Consider the following 20,440-nt stretch of genomic DNA (forward strand, 5'->3'; position numbering starts at 1 on the left):
GACAGTTTTTCATAATATATCCCAGGCTGGCCTCAAACTGGCAATCCTCCTGCCTCAGCCTCCCAAGTGCTGGAAGTGCAGGTGTTCACTGCCACATCTGGCCGTCCTTGTGCTCTTACTCAGAATGTCTCCTTTTGCCAGCCCTGCCTCTAGGTTCCTACGACTGCACGGCCACCCTCCTTAAAGTTGATTATTTCCCAATAGACTGATGACTGTCATGCCACACTGAATTGAAAGTGTGGGTTTTCACTACGGCATGCCTCCAGCATTTGCTCTTTCAGTGCAGGAAGAACAGAGTATAAAACCTGCTCTTGGCTGGTGGTGAGCTTCTTGTTAATTTTTGTTTGTTTGTTTTTTCGAGACAGGGTTTCTCTGCATAGCCTTGGCTGTCCTAGACTTGCTTTGTAGACCAGGCTGGGCTCAAACTCACAGAGATCCACCTGCCTCTGCCTCCCGAGTGCTGGGATTAAAGGCGTGCACCACCACAACTGGCTTCTTGTTCATTTTTAAACAGCATATTTATATATAAAAGGCTAGAATTTAAAACTTCTCAATTGGGGTTCCAACTAAGTCTGTCTTTGTGCTAATTTATCATCAGAAATTGGGAGTTTTGTGAAAGGGCAGCAATTTTAATTTAGCTTAAAGCAGATGGACAGATCTGGGAGCAGGTCTTTTCACCCCTTTTTCTTCGTTTTTCAGTGTTTGGAGAGGCGGGGGGAACGGGGACGAAGAGGACTAAGAGGACCTAACAGAGCATGGGGCTTGGCTGGGGTCCACTCCGTGTCTACCCTACAACGTGGCTCTGGGAACACTGGCTTGCTTCCCCTCATGTCTCAGGGGTGATGTGTGGAGCAGCTGTTTCCTCTCCTTCCAGCCATCCCCACACTGGTTTCGGTGTTGACTTTCTATAGATTCTAATGTAACAGGACTTGACAAGGTCATGATCAGCCTCCGCTGCCAGCTGGGGACGTCTGCCTTGCCTGAGGAGTGTCAGTAGTTAGCTGGGGTGTAAAGTTCCGTCATGAAGCAATCTGTGACATACACAGTCACAGTGATCTTTATTCAAAAAGGCAGAGAAAATGGATTATGGCTGACTCAGGAAGCCTACATTGAAGTCTGGTCAGGCTTTGGCCAAGTCATTTTGATTCACTGAGGGACATTATGTCTGTTTCCATTTACTTTACCAAAGAGTATAGGATGGGTAGATTTTGTTTGCATTGGGTTGGGTTATTTTTGTGACAAGAGCTCAAACTGTGACACGATAGCCCTGACAGACCTAACGCTTGATGCATAGACCACACTAGCTTTCAACTCATGGCAATCCAACTCCGCCTCCTGTGTGCCGCTTAAGGTTTTGTTTTGTTTGTTTTTCCCCCTTTGAGACAGTGTTTCACCTTATACCCTCAGCGGGCCTGGAACCCAGCATATTTTCTTAATGAAGTATACTTCTTAAAGAAGTGATACTTTTTATTTATAAACAGGTGGTTTTAACAAACACCTGTGACTGTAGTATAAGAAGGTTTAGAGTGAATTCCCACAGTAGGCCTCAGGGAAGCTTCAGGCTGCACACACACTCCATACCTGCACACTTGAAACTCTGAGCAGTGAGTCCTCGCTCCAAAGACAGAGTGGTCAGGATGCTCAGGAAACTGGTGGTCACGGACTGCCGTTTGTCCTTCCGCCGCTCGGCGCCACCTATCTGATCCTTGGGTTTGTTCCTCAGTGTGACTTGCAGGTTTTGCTCGGAACTCCTCGCAGCGTTAGCTGCTGTCTTCAGAGCCTCCATCCATTCCTGAGCCCTCTGCCGGGTCTCAGCCCGGAGGCGGAGGACATCTTGGGGGAAGATGACTTGAAAGCAAGCGTCACAAGCATCCAGGTTGTCTATCTGCACAGCCAGACACACGTCCACGTTGTAGCTCAACAGGGGATCTTCATCTAACTTGCCAGGGTGGAAAGCCATAAGACAGGCCTTGCTCAGCACAAATGTAAATGCCTTCCAGTTGTTTTGAACAGTCAGTCTGTAGAGTGTCCCTGATTTGAGGATATTTTGGTAGTGTTTGGGGCTCTCCAAGACAGGGGAGGCCAGCATCCCACTGGATTTCTTCTGTAAACAGTGGTTCTGTGTACAGTAGTCAACACGCTGACCAAGTCCTGCTGAGTTTGCCATCTCATCCTGCCGTCCCATGTAACTGGGCACAGCAGCATGCACAACTTCCCAGAGCTTCTGCCCCCAGTCCAGTGCCTCCCACGGGGACTCTGCCTTTAGCTGCAGCTGAGAATTGTCGTAGAGCACAGTATCTACCGTCCTGGCTTCAAGATTGCCTAAAACAGATATGCTCTGGAAGTGTGAGAGCTGATATGTGGCCCACAGGTCCTGATTCCCGCTGCTGTCCAGGCTGTACAAGTGTAGGTTGTATGGTGAGAGTTCTGCATAACAGCTTTGCCAGTAACTGTCGTGGTTCTTCCTGATCTCCAGATAACCCTTCTTCAGTATGTTTGGGAATGTCTGCTTATGTTCTGTAAGGAAAAAAGAAGAGGTGAAATCATAACTAACTATGGGAAGGCAGGTGTGTGAAACTAATCACAATGGGGCTGACACCTTTGTGCTTCAGATAAAACAAAGTAGTAAAATTCCAGGAACGGCACCTAACTGGTAAGATGTATCTGGGGACATTTCTCACTGAGGTGACGAACAAGTGCAAGTGTACACACAAAGCACACAGTGTCAACGTGATGAAGAGGCCTGTGTGCCAAACAGAAAGGCTGGGAAAACTGGAGGCAGACAGGCATGCCAACGCCTGCCAGGCTCCTTCCTTTCTAGGTAAGCTCTACAGGCTCCAAGATACAAGAGTGTTCCTGCCACACAAGCAGGAATCGTGTGCTAATTCCCTGCTCTGACTCTTATCTTCTCCTAGGCTGGTGAAGACAGAAGGGGAGAACAAATAAAGAGAGTGTAGACTGGGCTGCTTATAAACAAAACTCCCGTTCCTCAGGCAAGCCTACCAGCCCTCAAGACAGCACCTGGCCCCTCTATCTGGCACCATCTGTACCCTTGGGTCCACTACATCACCTCTAAGGTCTCACTTCAGGCGGCAGTTTTCTCGCTGAGTCTGACTGTGCTTGCTCTGTGCCCTGGGCTTACAAGGTTCCGTCCCACTGCTTCAGTCAGCAACCACATGTTTAGCTTACCTTCTGACTTCTCCTGCCTTCCTACATCTCGTCTGTAGATACCTGGTCCTGGGTCACGATCAGGTAGCCCTACTATATTATTACTCTATCAAAGGCTTTTATCAGACTATATTAGCATAAGTTGTTTACTGTCCAAACAAACAATATTTTAAAGTTTGCTTTTTAAAGTTTGTCTTTGCTAATGGAGTATGGTCTCTTTTCCTTTCGACAGCACAGAACACAAGAAAATGCCATACCAATACATTAATGGCTCCTTAGTAAGTCTAATATTGTTAGGTGGGTACAGGAATATATATTTATAATCTCAGCACTGAGACAGGAGGATCATGAAGATCATGAGTCTAAGGCTAGCCTGCCACACACTGAGTGCCATACTGACCTGTATTACAAAGTTAATATTTGTATCAAACAAATAAAAAGTGAAAAAAAAGAAAAAGAAAAGCACTTGTTAAATTAGAAATAAAGCTTCAAATGCAATATGGAGCTCATGGTGGACATAATTCCCTTTACGTCCTCTTTTCTCTTCCCTTCCCTCGCTTACATATTTATGTAGTCACAGCACCCTTCATGTGTGATAGCCCATACTGAATGCCATGTAGTACTTTAGTAAAGGTTGCTAGAGAGACCGCCAGAGAATCTGTTCCTTGAGACAGGCGTTCATCTTGTAGCCAAGGCTTCCTGGGTATGGAGACTACAGTAAGAGCTATCCTGAGACCTTGGTCTCCATGAAAGGACATCCAGCCAGGGTGTGGTAGTGCATGCCTTTAGTGGCTTGGCACCTTTAGTCCCAGCGCTGGTGAGGCAGAGGCAGGTGGAGCTCTGTGAACTCAAGGCCAGCCTGGTCTACAAAGCAAGTCGAGGAGAGCCAAGGATACACAGAGAAACCCTGTCTCGAAAAAAACCAACCAAACAAGGCAAAAAAAGGACATGGTCAAAAAGAAGTGACCTGGTAGAAATTTTAATGTCTAAGTTGTTTCTTAATCTCTCTGCTGACACATTCTACTGGCAGCCACAAACTGAGTCATTCCCTGAAGATAGATCACACTAGCAAAGGGGGTGATTTCTGCTTTGGGTAAAAGTGGGGGAGGGATGGAGAGAAGGAAGGAAGGAAGAAGGGAGGGAGGGAGAAGGAAAAGTGGGTTAGCTAGCTCTCACATAGCAAACCAACAGAGGAAAAGCGAGAAAGGAGGTGAAGAAAGGCCCATTTTAGCTGCTTTACATCTCTGGTCCTAATGTTAATTCATTACTATTTCTGCAGTAACTAAAGAGCTGTTAATTTCTCGCAACCCACACTAATCCCTTTGTAGCTAGAGATAATGGATGCCTACTCTCTGGGCATCTTTCCTCCTGACAATGCAGGAGGGAGGCAGGGTTGTGAGCAGCGCTGCTGCCACCTCTCCCCTCTCATTTCCATCAGCTGCCTTCTCCACAGTCAGAGGTAGGCGCAGGCGTGTGTGTCCTAGTCACCCCTACCATGACCTGGCGGCTCAGCTATGAGCCGGTGAGGAAAAAAGAAGCCACCTCTCTTGCTTTTAGACAGAAACTGCCACCTGCTTGTCTTACTTTCCTGAGAGCTTTTCACTGCAGCCACCGGGCATTCCAAGCTGGACTCTAATTGTGCCTTGGCCCAGCAGCACTCCAAACCATGCTCACTCCTTCCTGAGGTATAACTCAGATGCAGATTACTGACAGGTCAGGTGGAAGGGAAGAAGTTTCGCTAGGAAGGCTCCAGGGTTCTGGAGCTAACGTGTGCTCCATCCCTGTTTTCCCACCCACTAAGAACTTCCATCCTTGTTCTTGGGCTTCAGCACTCACAAAGTAGAAACAGGAAGGCTGTTGAGAGTCTGAGGATAGCTTGGGCTACCATGAAAAATTCTGTTCCCAAACAAAAAGAAGAAAGTCACGAAGGCGGGAAAGGAAGGAAGCTTCTCATGGGCACCTATTCCTTTCTCAGTGTTTATATCATATTTTCTTAAATTTTGTGCTTGAAGGATTTAACCATCTTTTTGTTGTTGTTGTTTTTCAAGACAGGGTTTCTCTGTGCAACCCTGACTGTCCTGGACTTGTAGACCAGGCTGGACTTGAACTCACAGTGATCACCTGCCTCTGAGGATTAATTATCTTTAATTATGGGAGTTGGAGAACTATCATATCTAATTTCCAGCAACCATTACTTTCTATCAGATCTGAAGTTTATCTTTTCTAAAGATTTATTTATTTATTTATTATTTGTATGGTATTCTTCCTTTATGTGTGCCTATACACCAGAAGTGGGCATCGTCAGATCATATTACAGTTGGTAGTGAGTCACCATGTGGTTGCTGGGAATTGAACTCAGGATCTTTGGAAGAACAGACAGTGCTCTTAACCTCTGAGTCATCTCTCCAGCTCCCCTGAAGTTTACTTTTAATTTCTTCTGTTAGTGACAAATCAAAAGATATGTGTACGTGTGTGTAAACTCATTATTTTGTCATAACTGGCGTTTTCCCTAGATCTTATCATTTTAACTCATTTAATTTACACATACATTTTAAAGTGCTCAATTTCATAAGAGAATTTCAATCTTAATGAATATAAATGTTTAAGATAGGGTCATTTTTTTCCCAAGGGGAAAAATGCAGAAACATGATCTAAATGAATCACCATAGTCCTTAACTTTCATAATGAAACCAGCAGAGAAATTCTTCATAAAAAAAACTAAGAGGCAAGCAAGCCCGTGCCACCTCCACTCCCCGCTGCCCAGCATCCCTGGACACAGTCAGGCTAGGCGCAGTAGTCTCTAGGATCACTACTGACTAAAGAGGAAGTGAATATACTCCCAGCTGGGCACCTGACTCATTTCTGCACGCCCCACCCACCAGTTCCTCTTTTGCCTTTATTTCCTCATCTGTTCTCACAGCCTCCTCCTCCTCCTCCATCCAGATCCAATCTGCTTCCTCCCTGGCTATCTCACAGTATTCTGGGACTTTCTCACAGCTTTCTGTGATTCTCATAGTGCTTTCTGTATTTCTTGCCGCCAGGCCAAAACCCTTCAAACATTATAAAAAGCCACACTTCCTTAGCTTAAGCTCCCAAGCAGCCCCTTCAATACTCCAATGGAAAATCTCAAACACCCTCAAGTGAGCATCATTCATTCAGCTTCAAAGACCACTGGGGTGGAGAGACAGCAGGTAAAGGACAGACGAGGACCTGAGTTTGGATTCCAAGCACTCACGTAAAAAGCCAGGCAGGGGTACAGATCTGTAGCCCTGCTCTTATGGGCTGCTGAGAGGAAGGCCCTGGGGACTTTCAGGCTGGCCAACCTAGGCCAGACTGTGAGCTCCAGACTCAGTGAAAAGCCCGTCTTGACAAACATGGTGGAGAGGGACAGGAAGGCACATGATATTGTTGGTCTCTGTTCTCTACACACACATAGGAAAGTGCATCCACAAACATGCATACATACATACGGATTCACCACACACACACACACACAAACACACACTTGCATACATACATTCATACAAAGACACACCACCAAGTTTGTTTTATTTTCTTTTGTCACTTCTACCTCTAACTCCTGATTTTTATTTCATGTTTTGCCTAGGGTTGAAAGCAAATTAAAGGCATTGTATCACTTCAATTATAAATACTTCAGACTGTATCTCTAATCTATTAATAAATCAGAACTGCTTTTTTTGTTGTTGTTGTTGTTTTGATTTTTGTTTTTGTTTTTTCAAGGCAGGGTTTCTGTTTGCCCTGACTGTCCTGGAATTCACTCTGTAGACCAGACTGGCCTCGAACTCAGAGATCTGCCTGCCTCTGCCTCCCAAGTGCTGAGATTAAAGGTGTGCACACAATTTTCAAATTTGTGACATTATTTTCACAATCCTATGTTGATAATCCATGTTCTGTGTGGTGCTGGCCTCTGACGCTTCCAAAGGGTCTCTCACCCTTTCTCACACTCCATCTACAGTCCTCGCATGGGTCTTATATAAGTCATGCACATTCTAGCCTCAAGGCCTCTAAAGTTGCAATACTTTCTGGGATGTCTCCCCCTATCCCAGTGCTTTAGTAGTATCCACCCCTCCCCGCTATTTCACCTACTTAGTGAGTCTACATCTTACACTCAGATTAGAGAAACACTCTCAGGCGTCCTCTATCACACCACCTAGATGTATTTTCTGCAAACACCCCTCTCTGGCAAGGGCAGCAAAGCTGATCTCTTTCTCCTATATACCAGGGGCTGTCTCTACCAATAACTGGACGATGTATCAACAGACAGCTTTGCTAGAATCTATGGGAGCTTTTGCTAGAATCTCCTATGTTTATAGCCCACAGTAGGGGAGAGGAAATAGCTCTGAAAGTGTCCACACTCTGAAGTCCAAAGTACTCAAAGCCTTTCAACAAGTACAGCTAATGGGGTCAGGGAAGAAAGAGATTTCCATCTGAGATCTAGAAAGTCTTGAAGAGGAAGTAGTTTTAGTAATGGAGAGGATGGAGCTGGTTATTAGAAGACAGGAAGGGGACGCAGACTCCAAATGGGGGGGGGGGGCTCCTTTCCTTATCTGTTTATACTCCTTCTAACCCCAAGTTGATCCCGTTTTACTTTTCACATGTCCCACTTCCTTTTCCTTGCCACAGTTACTCTCATTGAAGTCAGCACCTCATGTGATAAAGACTAGCAGAGCCTCCCAATCAGTTTTACCTACCCACCTTCCTCCCTTCCCTTCCTGTCTTTCTTAAGACAAGGCCTAGGTGTGAAGGCCAAGCTAGCCTCAAATTCTGCTTTTCCTGTCATAGCCTCCTGAAGTACTGGGCATAATTCACTTCTCTAGTTTTTTTTACCCATCAATCCATGATACAGGCTATTGATGCCTGAGGAGACCAGTAATTTACATCCTTTTTCCTCACCAAAGATTTAAACCAACTGAGCCTGACAAGGTAGCCAGTCATATGCAGATAAAATGATCAGCTGGTTAGAGGATGCAACTTAGATTTGTAGCAAACACAAGCCCAAGAGTATGGGGCTGTGCCACAAGCAGCCCTCAACAGCCACAGCCCTCCCCTTCTGAGGGACTCACATGAAAGGTGGATGGCATGCAGGAGCAGATCTGGAGCAGGCCGGAAGCAGAACTGGTACTTCTCGTGACAGAGGCTGTTACCTAGTTCCGCTCCTAATTGACAAGAGGTCACCCCTCCTTCCCAGGGTGGAGCATGCAAATGAAAGCCAAGATTACTACACTAGTTGGTGGCCTCTTGTGTGAGCAGGAGTGGCTACAAGGAAGGTGGCTGTCCTGGCCCCACCCTTCACTCAGGACAACTTCCTGACTTCCTGTAAAGTATCTTAATCTCATAATGGAAGTCATTTGAAACATACCACGTTCAGTCCACGCTCCTTGCTCTCCTGGTGCGGGTCTGCTCCCTGGCCACCGCGCTCTATGTGAGACCTGCTCACCACCTTAGGTTAGTAGACAACCCTGCAATCTCAGTTGAAACACTCCCTCCTCCCTCAAGACTTCTCTGGCATCTCAGGTCACCAATATTACTCTTTTCTTCCCAATTTTTAGCCCATTAAACACAGCTGCAAACTCTCGATTTGTTTCATGTTATAGCTTTCAATTGTGTTCAGGGCAGAAGCTAGGAAAAGGACATTTTAATGTTTGCTCTCTTCATTTCAGGCACAGGAAAGAAGTGAAACTCACAAGCTCACACAATCACACACTGCCCATGAAGCACAGGAACCAGGGGTACTGTGGGAAGCATTCTAAGCATGCTCTGTGGTGCCAGGACACCTCTGCCAGCACAGCACCGAGACACTGTCCCACAGATACTTCTTTTTTCATTGTTTCTTCTCTTTTAATTTTTTATTGATTCTTTCAGAATTTCACATTATGTACTCCAATCCCACTAATTTCCCCTGTCCCTTCATATCCGGCCTCTACCCCTGCAACACCTTAACACACACACAGACACGGGTGCACACACGCGCACACACACACACACACACACACACACACACACACACAGAGAGAAAGAGAGAGACAGAGAGAGAGGGGGGGGGAGGGAGAGAGAATAAATAAGAACAACATCAAAAATTGTGTTGTGGCAGCTGTAGTGTGTGATAGTGTCCCACAGCACACTCTTTTTTTCCACACATCTTTACTTGCAAATGTTCATTGCAATGAGTCACTGGTCTGGTTCAAGGTCTCTGGCTTCTGCTACACCGTCAATAGTGGGTCCCCACCTGGACTCCTCTTAGATACCTGGTTGTGGTTGTCCCCATCGACTCTTCTTAATAAACTTATTCTGTCAGAAAAAAAAAAAAATCTTTTTACAGTTACACTGGAGAACCTTCCTTTGGGTAAAAGGCAGGCATCTTATTTGTTCTCTCCTCATAAACCTAGAAGAAAAGGCAGATCACATGCTGGGGTTTTAAGAGACAAATGAGCTGCATATGCTAGTTCTAGGTGGTAGGCAATAGTAGCCACAGCCAATTCCGTCTGGGTCAATTTCTCTTCTCTGACATAAATCTGACTAGGAGCTCACAAGCCCAACTTTTTAACCTAGTAAACAATCCCAAGCAGAAACGTTTATGCCATTATATGCCACAACTAGCTTTCTGCTCTGCATCTATAAGCTAAGGAAAATAAACATGAAAGAATCTCCCTTAGACTTTAGGACAACTGGCATCCCATCACCACATCTCTGTATAAGTTAGAGAAGCATAGAAATGTAAGAGCCAGAAGGGAGCCTAAAAAGTCCACTCTCTCAACTCCAGCTAAGGCAAAACCTGTCAGATGCTTCACCAGAGAACCCAAATTTTGTTGGGGTACAGCACCATATACTCAGGGGACAGGGTCTCTTCCCTGGCTTGACGAAAGACTCAAAATGTGTTTAAACCACTTACAGTACCCTATTGTCCTTCACTAGAGATTGCCTGGAGATTGGGCATGCCACTCGGGTTGAGACTGGGTGCTATTAGGAGCCTGTGGGAAAGAGAGCTCAAAGAACTGCTGTCTCACCATGCTGAGCTTGGTTGTTGGTATATAAAATCAGCCTTGGGGGCTGCTGTAGCTTTCTATGTAGTACCAAAGAGCAGAAAAAGGAGACATCATTAATATGCTGAGGCTAACAGAACAAAAAGATAAGAGGCCCTCCGACCACCCCACTCTGGGATTTTTGCTAAGTGTTGTTGCACATAGTGCCTGGAAGTCATTGAATTTCCAATAACTGATAAGAAGGAAAAAAATGTTAACGGCCTTACAATTGCAAGCTATGCGACATGCCACTGCCACTGTTGGCTTTTGAAAACGTTCTGATTTAACACCGCAAAGAGGAAAGGAAGTGACTCGGCAAGAACTTTAATCTCCAGATTTATCCCCCCCACCCCCCAGACAGGATTTCTCTGTGGTCCTGGCTGTCCTAGACTAGCTTTGTAGGCCACGCTGGCCTCAAACTCACAGAGATCCACCTGCCTCTGCCTCCCAAGTGCTGGGATTAAAGGTGTGCACCACCGCACCTGGCTTAATCTCCAGAATTTCAATCCAGATCAAGCTGGGGTTTTTTGTTTTTGTTTTTTTGAGACAGGGTTTCTCTGTGTAGCCCTGGCTGTCCTGGACTCGCTTTGTAGACCAGGCTGGCCTTGAACTCACAGTGATCCACTGGCCTCTGCCTCCCAAGTGCTGGGATTAAAGGCGTGTGCCACCACACCTGGCTCAGATCGGGCTGTTTAATCTGTGGCAGAGCAAAGGAGTCCAACCCAAGCTCAGCGTTAGGAGGTAGTGTAATTGAGCAGCCCAGCCCGTGTCCTCTCTGAGGTTAGGCCTAGTTGGGTCCCAGTCTCACCCTGATGGCTGTGGGTCAGTTCACCTGTCAATACTATCCATTGTATCAAACTACTATAAATATTAGGTAAGATGACAAATGAGCACTTCTTAGCAGGGACCTGGGTATAAAATTTACTCTCATTAAATGATAGCTCTTAATACAAATATTAATAACAAATTTTACTCAACTTGACACAGCAAATGGTAAGGAGGGGAACAGAAGCCATTTCTATTTTAGGAGGGAAAAATACAGCTATTCAGTTCTGATTTTATTTAAATTATTTCCTTTTATTTATTTCCTCTTTTCATTTCCTCATTCCAAACCTTCCCATATACCATTCCTTGCTCTCTTTCAAATTCATGACCTCTTTTTTCATTAACTATTGTTACATTCATATATGTTTGTTGGTATATGCGTGTGTATAAACATTTATATTTATATTCCTAAATACACAAATACAACCTGCTTAGTCTGTATAAGATACCTGTGTGTATGTTTCCAGGTTAGTAAAGTCTGCTTAAACATAAGCTGAACAAGAACAACAGACACACTTAAGTGGGCAAAGAAAGCCCAAGCTGGGCTGGAGAGATGGCTCAGCAGTTAAGTACACTGCCTGCTCTTCCAAAAGTCCTGAGTTCAATTTCCAGTAACCACGTGGTGGCTCACAACCATCTATAATGAGATCTAGTGCCCTCTTCTGGTGTGCATGCATGCAGGCAGAGCACTGTATATATAATAAATAAATCTTAAAAAAAAGAAAGAAAGAAAGCCCAAGCCTAAGCCTACACACAGAACTACAGGCAACGAAGGATGCCGAAGCAGGAGAAACAGTCTTTCTGAAGGAGGAGCACAGCAGTTCACTATCTGTCCTGGTTTTCCTAAGCGCTAATACATAGACTTCAGCCGAACAAGGGCTATGGAGGCTGCTCAGCTGGTACAGCGCATGTAGTCATGAAGCATGAAGCGCAAACTCCAATCCCCAATACCAACGCAAAGAGCCAGGGGCAAGTCCAGCAAGAACCTGTAACCACAGCTCTAGGGAAGCTGAGATTCAAGGGTCGCTCTCTGGGGCTTGCTGGCTAGCCATTCTAGCCGAATCAGCAAGCACCAGGATAAGAAAGAAGCCCTACCTCAGGAAGTAAGCTGCAGAGTGACAGACAGGACGTGTGATGGGACTCTCTGGCCGCCACATGTGCGTGCACGTGCATGCACAGAACTCAATTTTCCACATGCTCATTCTTGGTCTAGTACAAACTTTTCTACAATATGGTTCACATTTTAAAAGGTTCTTATAGAAAGCAATTAACTATAATATACAACAGAATAAAATGTGCTTGGAAGAAAAACAACAGGGTACAGAAGAAAAACAAACTGGAAAAGTCTGAAGGACAATGCGGCATTTGAATTAGCCCTTGAAAAATAATGAAGGATTTATGGAAAGCAAAAGGCCAAGGAGAATCTCCCGTTATGAGGACACAGCTTGGTCAAAAGCCAGGAAGCGGAAAGCACAAGGTCCATTTTAAAATGGCAAAAAGCCTCAGCAGAGAGCAGTGCTGACGATAAGTTGGAAAGAGACTAAACGCTTGTAAAGTTCGTGCAACTTCACAAGTAATGGTGAGCCACAGTCTGTTTCTTTCTATTTTACATTTTTATTTTTATTGTATAAATCTTTGCCTACATGTATATCTGGTCACCATATGTGTGCCTGACCCCTGTAGAGGTCAGAGAGGGCATCAGGTCCCCTGGAACAGGAGTTGTTACGGTGGCTGTGAACCACTGTACGGGTGCTGGGAATTGAACCTAGGTCCTCTGCAAAGGCATCTAGTACTCTTAAGCTCTGAACCGTCTCTCCAGCCCTGTATGGCTCATTTCTATGAACACAGTAGTACAAAAGATCTGTGTTTTAGAAAGATAACTCTAGCAGCTGGAAGATTAATAACCACAGTTTTTCTAGTCAAAAGAAAATAAAATGCATTAAGAGAACACCCGCAGAGACCGTCAAATGCTCATGGGTCCCTTACAGCAGTGTTAGGAACTGGAATACAGGCTGTCAGGGAAGAGCACTGGGTGTCCTATGGCTGCAGTGGCCAACATGGGATCATTAACCAGTGGGAACTGTATAACCACACACCATCAACTTCCTGTGACCTATTTTAGCAACTTCTTTGTACTGACTAGTCTGTTAGAGGGTGAAGCACAAATTCAGCAAGAGCCCGTGTCCTGGTGACCTCACTTATTCTAGATCCGCATGAATATTTCCATCTCTCCTGGCTCCGGGGCTTTTGAGAAACAGCATAATTGAAAAAGCAGTCATTTCAGTGTAAGTCCCAAATTTGTCTTTTTTTTTTTTTTTTTTTTTTTAAGTGAAAGACGGGAAAAGGAGAACTGAAGCAGCAGCATAAAGCGCAGGATAAAGGACTACACTGTAGCGGTTTTGTCTAGCTGGGAAGAAAATCTCTGCTTGAGACCTTCTCCTAAAGCACTCAGAACAAGAAAACAGAAGCCTAGGAGCATCCCGGGTCACCAGAGAGCGGCACCTACAGAAACAAAAGCCCAGCTGACCACTGCCCTTGCCAAGCAGATGAAAATGTGAACACAGTAAGGGAGGAAAAGTGAGTTCCATCCTGGCAGTTTGTTGAGTTTCAGAGCTCTATAGCGAATACAAAAGATTCCTTTAATTTTTTTTTTTTCCATTTAAAAAGTTACCACTGCAGTTCACGCAGCAGTAGACTTATAAGTCACACAGAAATCTCTCACTGGTTAGAAAATTCTAATCAGACCTTTGTTTCAGTCATGATCTTCAATTACTGATCTGGATATGGCAATTAGTCCCCACACAACCATGAGTTAGGATTCATTCAAACACATCTTAGAGTGATAGAGTTTTAGGGCTGGGAAGGACTGTGGAAGGAATCTGTCTTGGTAAGTTTGTAAAGAGATAATAAGAGGTTCTTCCAAACCTATATGGTGAGCCAGGAGTGGAGTTGGGGTCCTGAGTCTTAGCTGAATATTATTTCTAAACAGCCTCAGCTTCATCTCCCCCGTGTCTTCACTTACAGTGCACGTGTCTATTACTCATGTATAAAAACATACCCGATACCCACAGGTTTTTACCTTACAGTGGGCGTGTCTGACATCACCTGTGATGGCTGTGACTCTATCTTCTTTATCCTCTGAGGAATTCCTTCATGCCTAGGAGTGACTGTTTCTTAGGGAGTGACACGACAGTGGCGCAGAAGGCAAGTCATGTCTGGACATTGAGTACCGACACTCATCTACATGCACGTCTTCATACAACTGAGATTAGTACTAGGGCTCGGATTCAGACACTCTTACAGTGGCGTCAAAGCCCTCAGAGTGGTGCGGCTGCCGGGATACCGTGGACCCCGGGATTCAGTAAGATGCTGGCTCTAAGGAAGCTTTGGCTTCACCATATACTTTGAAACTCTTTGGAATAATTGTTACCACTTTGCCTTAGGTCTGTTCCTTTTCATCACTTTATGACCTAACCCCCCCTGACATTACTAGTCAAATGCTTTCAGATAATGCACACTGTAATAATGAGATTGGATTGCAGCCACACCCCATGGCTGGACCCCTGAAGCATCCTTTCTCCACTAAGTCAGCCAACATTCCTTTTGAAAGTCAGACCTGGTCTGCCAATGTCTGAAGCAATGCAGTCTCCAGAATGCATTCATGAACATCTAAAATAAGATGGTCAAAAAATAACAACAACAACAAAAAAAGTGACAAGGCCCCAAAGGTTGGCTCACTGCCTTCCCAGTGTCTGCTGTGCCCTGGTGGCTCTGCCACTGGAAAGTCACCCTGAGAGACAGCCCTGACCCCAGGAGCAGATTGAAGGAATTCCGTGCCTATAAATCCATAGGGCAAATTCCTATCAGCTCTCTATACACCTAGATGAGAACTGTGTACTCCTCACCCACAAAACCAGAATGCTTTTCTCCTATGTACTGCCGGCCCTGCTGGCCCCGCTTTTCACTTGGTGAGCAACAAAAGCACAGCACACCCTGCTTACTCCCCCGAGCTTGTCAGAGAGAAAAGGTGTAAGATGAGTGCCACGTCTGCCCAAGTCCCCCTGTTCCTGATGCAATGACCAAGCAATGGCTAAAATAAGTTATTCTAATCCTACAAAGGTCATGTATAACAATATCTTTTTCAGAATCACTGCTTGTCTTTTACTATAAAGTATTATTGAGATTTTTGTTTGTTTGTTTGTTTTTCAAGACAGGGTTTCTCTGTGTAACTGCCCTGGCTGTCCTGGAGCTTGCTGTGTAGAACAGGCTGGCCTCCTCAGAGATCTGCCTGCCTCTGCCTCCCAAGTGCTAGGATTAAAGGCATGCACCACCACTATCCAGTTCTATTCAGAATTTTAAAACCTAGGAACTAAAGAGTAACAATCACAAGCCAGGAGTGGTGGCACATGCCTTTAAGTCCAGCACTCAAGGCAGATCTCTCTGAGTTCAAGGCTGGCTTGATATATAGAAAAAGTTCCAGGATCGGCAATGGTACACAAACTCTCTATTAGATAAAAATAATTTAAATTTAAAAAGTAACAACTATAGTCTGTCAGGTACTCAAGGGAAAAGACCAGCACATTAGAGAACCCAAGAATGCCCAATTCTTAGATGTATAATCAGAACAAACTGGGAGAATAAAGTGGGAAACGTGATAATCTCTTCATCTGGGTCCTGACTAGGGTCTACAAGTGGTTAAGGAGACTTGATGACAAATTTCCACGTGAGTGCCAACAATCTACTGAGGTTATTTGCTAGCTGAAGAGTTTACCTGCATGTCTGTGACAAAGGATGCAAAGGTAGTTCCTCCAGGCACAGGATCCTAGCAATGGGTTGTCTGCCTGGGATCTAATCGGGCACCACACTCTGCTTTATCGCCTCTAGAAAGTCTAGAGCAGTGGTTCTCACCCTGTGGGGCGTAACCCCTTTGGGAGGTGTGTATCAGACATCCTGCATATCAGATATTAACATTGTGATTTGTAACAGTAGCAAAATTACTGTTGTATGAATAATCTTTTATGAGATTTATGACAGTTTTATGAAATTAATGAAGAAGCAACTAAATAGTTAGGAGTCACCACAACATGAGGAACTGTATTAAAGGACTGCAGCGTTAGGAAGGTTGAGAATCACCAGTCTCAAGATGAAAAGATGAGGAATGGAAAGTTGTGACTCTGACAGGGAAGAAGTGTCTCCATGTCCTGGACAGAAACCTTGCTTAACCTATATTCTAAACGATGTCTCTTCTCAGACTACACTTACTCTCCACTGCATTCCAACTCTCTTTTACCCAACCTATGGGGCTGCGGCCTGCACCCAGGGCCTTGTTCACACTAAGCAAGCGTTCTAATTGGCCCACACCCCATCCATTTCATCTTTGCTCACACTGTGATTTTGAGAAGATGTTTTTTTCTGAACTTCCATGTCCTTTAACGGTCAGCTCATTTCATGTCCCCTGCAAGCTTTTTTTCTGAGTCGTCCAGCCTACTGCGCCTTCTCTTTCCTGCCCTCTGTCACTGCCACTCACTTGTACATGGAAGACAAACATTTCAGTTGGCCATCTGCTGTCTCTCATTCTGAAGAATCTGCCAAAACTTCATTGATGCGTGACCCCTTCAGCTGGATGAAAAGTTCTGCAGGACAGAGCGTGTCTTCACACATCTTAAACCCTCCAGGGAAGAAGGTTAATAAAATCCAATGTGTGGTCTGATAAACATCTTATATGAATAAACAGTGTCACTCAGTGTTTGGAGGAAAATATTACATTGTGAGAATATTCTAATAGAAGATTAGAAAGTGAGGCTTAACCAAGTCATAATTACACAAAATACCTCTTCAGAAGATAAAAAGCTGACTTGAAGCAAAGAACATACCAAAGTATGGGAGAGAGAAAAGCCAGCTGTGGCTATTGGAGAGTCAGCAGCTGTAAGGGAGACAAAGGAGAAGTCAACAGCTGTTCACCAGAAGGCTGACATAAAACATACCTGTATTTCCTTGAGCATCTTCTACCTTACTGGGTGAAGACAACAGAAAAGACGGCCTGGCAAAGTGAGGGCCGTGAAGGGACAGCTGCTGCTGCTGCTGCTGCTGCTGCTGCTGCTGCTGCTGCTGCAAAGGCATGGTGCCGAGGACAACCCGCCAGTCTACGTGGGTCACGTCAGACCTCGACCGAGCATGTCCTGGCTTGAAAGTCGTGGTCTCATCCAATAAGTCATTCACAGAACGAGGTCTGTCCCTCCGACGCTGACAGATGTTGAAAAAATTGAAGGTTGACGCTTCCTTTTGTTCCATCCAGGAAAGATTATCTGGGGCTGTCCCTCTCTGGACCATAAGCTGTTCTTTGGCAGGGAAGACATTTTGAGCTTTGGTTTCTAGGAGCCTGCTCTTACAGTGGTCCCAAATCATGGTCCCCTTGCCCAGGGAAGCGACGTTTCTCAAAGCACCATTGTCTGTTATGTTACCAAGTACCTCGTGCCCCACTAGTTCAGGAACTTCCTGAATCCCATAAACCTCTGCCTGTTGCACAGCCTTTTCCAACTTACTGTCCAAAGTACTAAAGAAATCCTCAGTAACCTCTAAGGCGGGGCTGATGTCATCTACTTCCAAAGCTTCCATGACACAGGGTCCAGGGTCTAAGTCTCACACTGCTTCAGGAAAGGGTGTCATCAATGCTCAGCCAACAGAGAGGGGCTCAGCAACGCAGCTGTGGGAACAAGAGGAAGTACCCCTCCTCTGGCTGCCTAGAGAAGGCCGGCGAGTGAGGAGACATGCAGCGAGCTTGTTCTTAAGAGAGTCCAGTGCAGACAGCAGGGCAGTGTTTAGTCAATGCAATGCAGCACCAATCCTCGATTTCCTGGGAGAAAACAAACAAGACAACATCAGCACACTGTTTACTGTGTTCCGTGGTGTACAAGTCTGTCTAATCACTTTTCCGTTTTTATGCCTCTTCTGTGGCAGCCATGCACACAGAGATATGACAACACCTATACAAACTTTCTATTGTCAGGAATACACATGGCTCTTTATTTTGTAAGAGAACTTAAGCAGAACAGGGTGGAACACCTGATAATAGGGAATAAGGCCAACAGCTTTTACTCACACAGAGAAGCCTTAGAGAGTAGCTGTAAAAAGACTGCCCTGGCACAATCCTCTGATCTGCTGACTTAAAACAGTAAGCAAGAGACACTAGGGATTCTGTGGCTGGACGTATAGTGCAATGGGACTAAAAGTCATGAATGCTTTCACAACACTTAAGATCGCTCATCGGCTGCTGCCTGTGAAGGAGAAGGAGGCTGCCCTTTGACTCAAGCTGAATGTTAACATCACTGCTTCAGCTTCCTTGAGTTATAACAAATACAGCCTAATGATGACTCTGGCCCTCAGAATTCTCCAGTCTTCCTGGAAAAAGGTCTCACATGCCAAACTCCCTGGCTTCTGGCTTGGCCGCAGAGTACAAGGTCTAGCCTAGGATTGAAGGTCAGGGGTTTAGGAGGCCATGATAGAGTGCAGAGCCAGGCAAAAAGCCTATAGCAAAATTATGGCCCAAGCGACAGGCTTTAGTTCATCATTTCTTCTCTCTGGACCTGAGGTACCAAACCTCACAGCTCGATGTGAGCAGAAAGAACACTACATAAGCCCTAACCCATTGGAAGATGCTAGACCTTCAGGGTTGGGTACAACTGGAACAGACATGGATTATGATAGAATTCAATACAGTAATTGGCAGCCATACATGGCTATTTTAATTCAGTAAATCTAAGTTCCTCAGTCATACTGGCTGTATTTCAAGTGCCTGGAAGTCACATATATATATATATATATATATATATACACCTGTATGTCCTTTGCAAAAGAACAGATGAAATTAGGCAACATCTTCTTTTTCCCTCTTTACTGCTTATAAGTAGGTAAAACTATCACTTAATAATACCATCATACATTGCTAAAAAGGCAGACATGGTTATTTTTCAAACACTTTATGACTAATCAATTACTTTTTAGCTGCTAGGTCATTAAACCAGTATATTTAAATCAGTAACATCAAACTAAGTTGCGTAAAATGTGTAATATAAACTAACATAGACAACCTTTTATTATCTATTTACCAAGCTGATTTCAAACCCACTACACAAAGCTAAAAATGCTCCTGAGTGCTGATCCCCAGACCTCTACCTCCCAAGCATGGGGTTTTTAGGTGTTTGACACCCCACTTGATTTTAGGTGGTTCTGGAGATCAAACCCAGGGCTTTGAGCATGCCAAGCAAGAACTCTACCAACTGGACCCTATTCCCAGACCAAAATCTTCCCTTTAGCTTTAGCAATGGTATGCGCAGATCACAGAAACTGTGGTCAGCTTCTCTTATAAAGAGGTGGTGACTATGAACTTGATACTTTTGTGTGTTTAATATTTATTGTGTTAGAACTTCATACAATGTTTCTAGCTGCAAACAGGGTTTAGATTTGCTCTTTCTGAGTCTCAAGCCTCAGTCTGAGGCTTGAAATAGGATTTCCTCCCCAGTTTCATCTTGTATACCAAAGATTAAGAAAAATTAACATATTAAAATGAACATAAAGTACAAGATTCCGATTTTATACAAAAGATAACAATGTATAAATTATTAAATTAATCTCCTAAGATTACCAGTATTTCTTTTGGTGCCTACCATTTCAAACCAAGCAGGGTGTGTGTGTGTGTGTGTGTGTGTGTGTGTGTGTGTGTGTGTGTGTGTGTGTGTGTGAGTATGTGTGTGAGTGTGTGCGTGAGTGTGTGTGTATGTGTGGTGCGTGTGTATGTGGTGTGTGTGTGTGTATATACGTACTAAGGATCAAATTCAGGGCTTTACAAATGCTGAAGAAGCAATCTTTAAATCATGCCAGTAGATAAGTCAGGGATCCAAACTTGGGTCCTCATGCTTGCCCAGCATGTACTTTACCAAACTGAGCCATCTGCCAGCTCCTTTATGTGGGTTGTTTGTTTGTTTGCTTGCTTGTTTGTTTTGATGCTTTCTTCATGATTGGAACAGAGCTACACAAAATGGAAGTGCCACTGTCATCATGTCATGTCCAGAGTACGTACCATCACCAGGGCCTATATGTTTCAATAAACATTAATCACCTTTTTCCTTAAGCATTTGTCATATTTTAATATTATTATTTAATTTCCTTAGTGATTTAATGCTAGTGTTTGTTCTCTCCACTAAAACATGCTCTAGAACCCCAGGAATGTATGCTCATTTTTGCTCAAGCAAATAATAGTCTCAGTCAGTCAGTCAGTCAGTCAGTCTGTCTGTCTCTCTCTCTCTCTTCTCCCCCCTTTCCCTCTCTGACTCATCTCCCTCTCTGACACACACACACACACACACACACACATTGAACACTCATGGCACTTGGCCCTTCATGAGCTTTCT

The 20,440-nt window shown here is 44.6% G+C and overlaps 1 protein-coding gene across 1 annotated transcript in view; it reads right to left on the bottom strand.

Annotated features, from left to right (window-relative positions):
* The window catches only part of Plekhm3 (pleckstrin homology domain containing M3), a 135,099-nt gene extending 117,362 nt beyond the window's left edge, over positions 1-17,737 (bottom strand). The window contains exons 1-2 of the mRNA XM_051153950.1: positions 17,018-17,737; positions 1,582-2,517 (exon numbers count right to left, since the gene is read on the bottom strand). Coding sequence (XP_051009907.1) covers positions 1,582-2,517; positions 17,018-17,648 — 1,567 coding nt within the window. The 5' untranslated portion in view covers positions 17,649-17,737. The remainder of the gene's footprint in view (positions 1-1,581; positions 2,518-17,017) is intronic.
* Positions 17,738-20,440: the final 2,703 nt, after the last annotated feature.

The sequence above is a fragment of the Acomys russatus genome, chromosome 12 (genome assembly GCF_903995435.1).
Source record: "Acomys russatus chromosome 12, mAcoRus1.1, whole genome shotgun sequence".
In the NCBI taxonomy this organism is placed as follows: domain Eukaryota; kingdom Metazoa; phylum Chordata; class Mammalia; order Rodentia; family Muridae; genus Acomys; species Acomys russatus.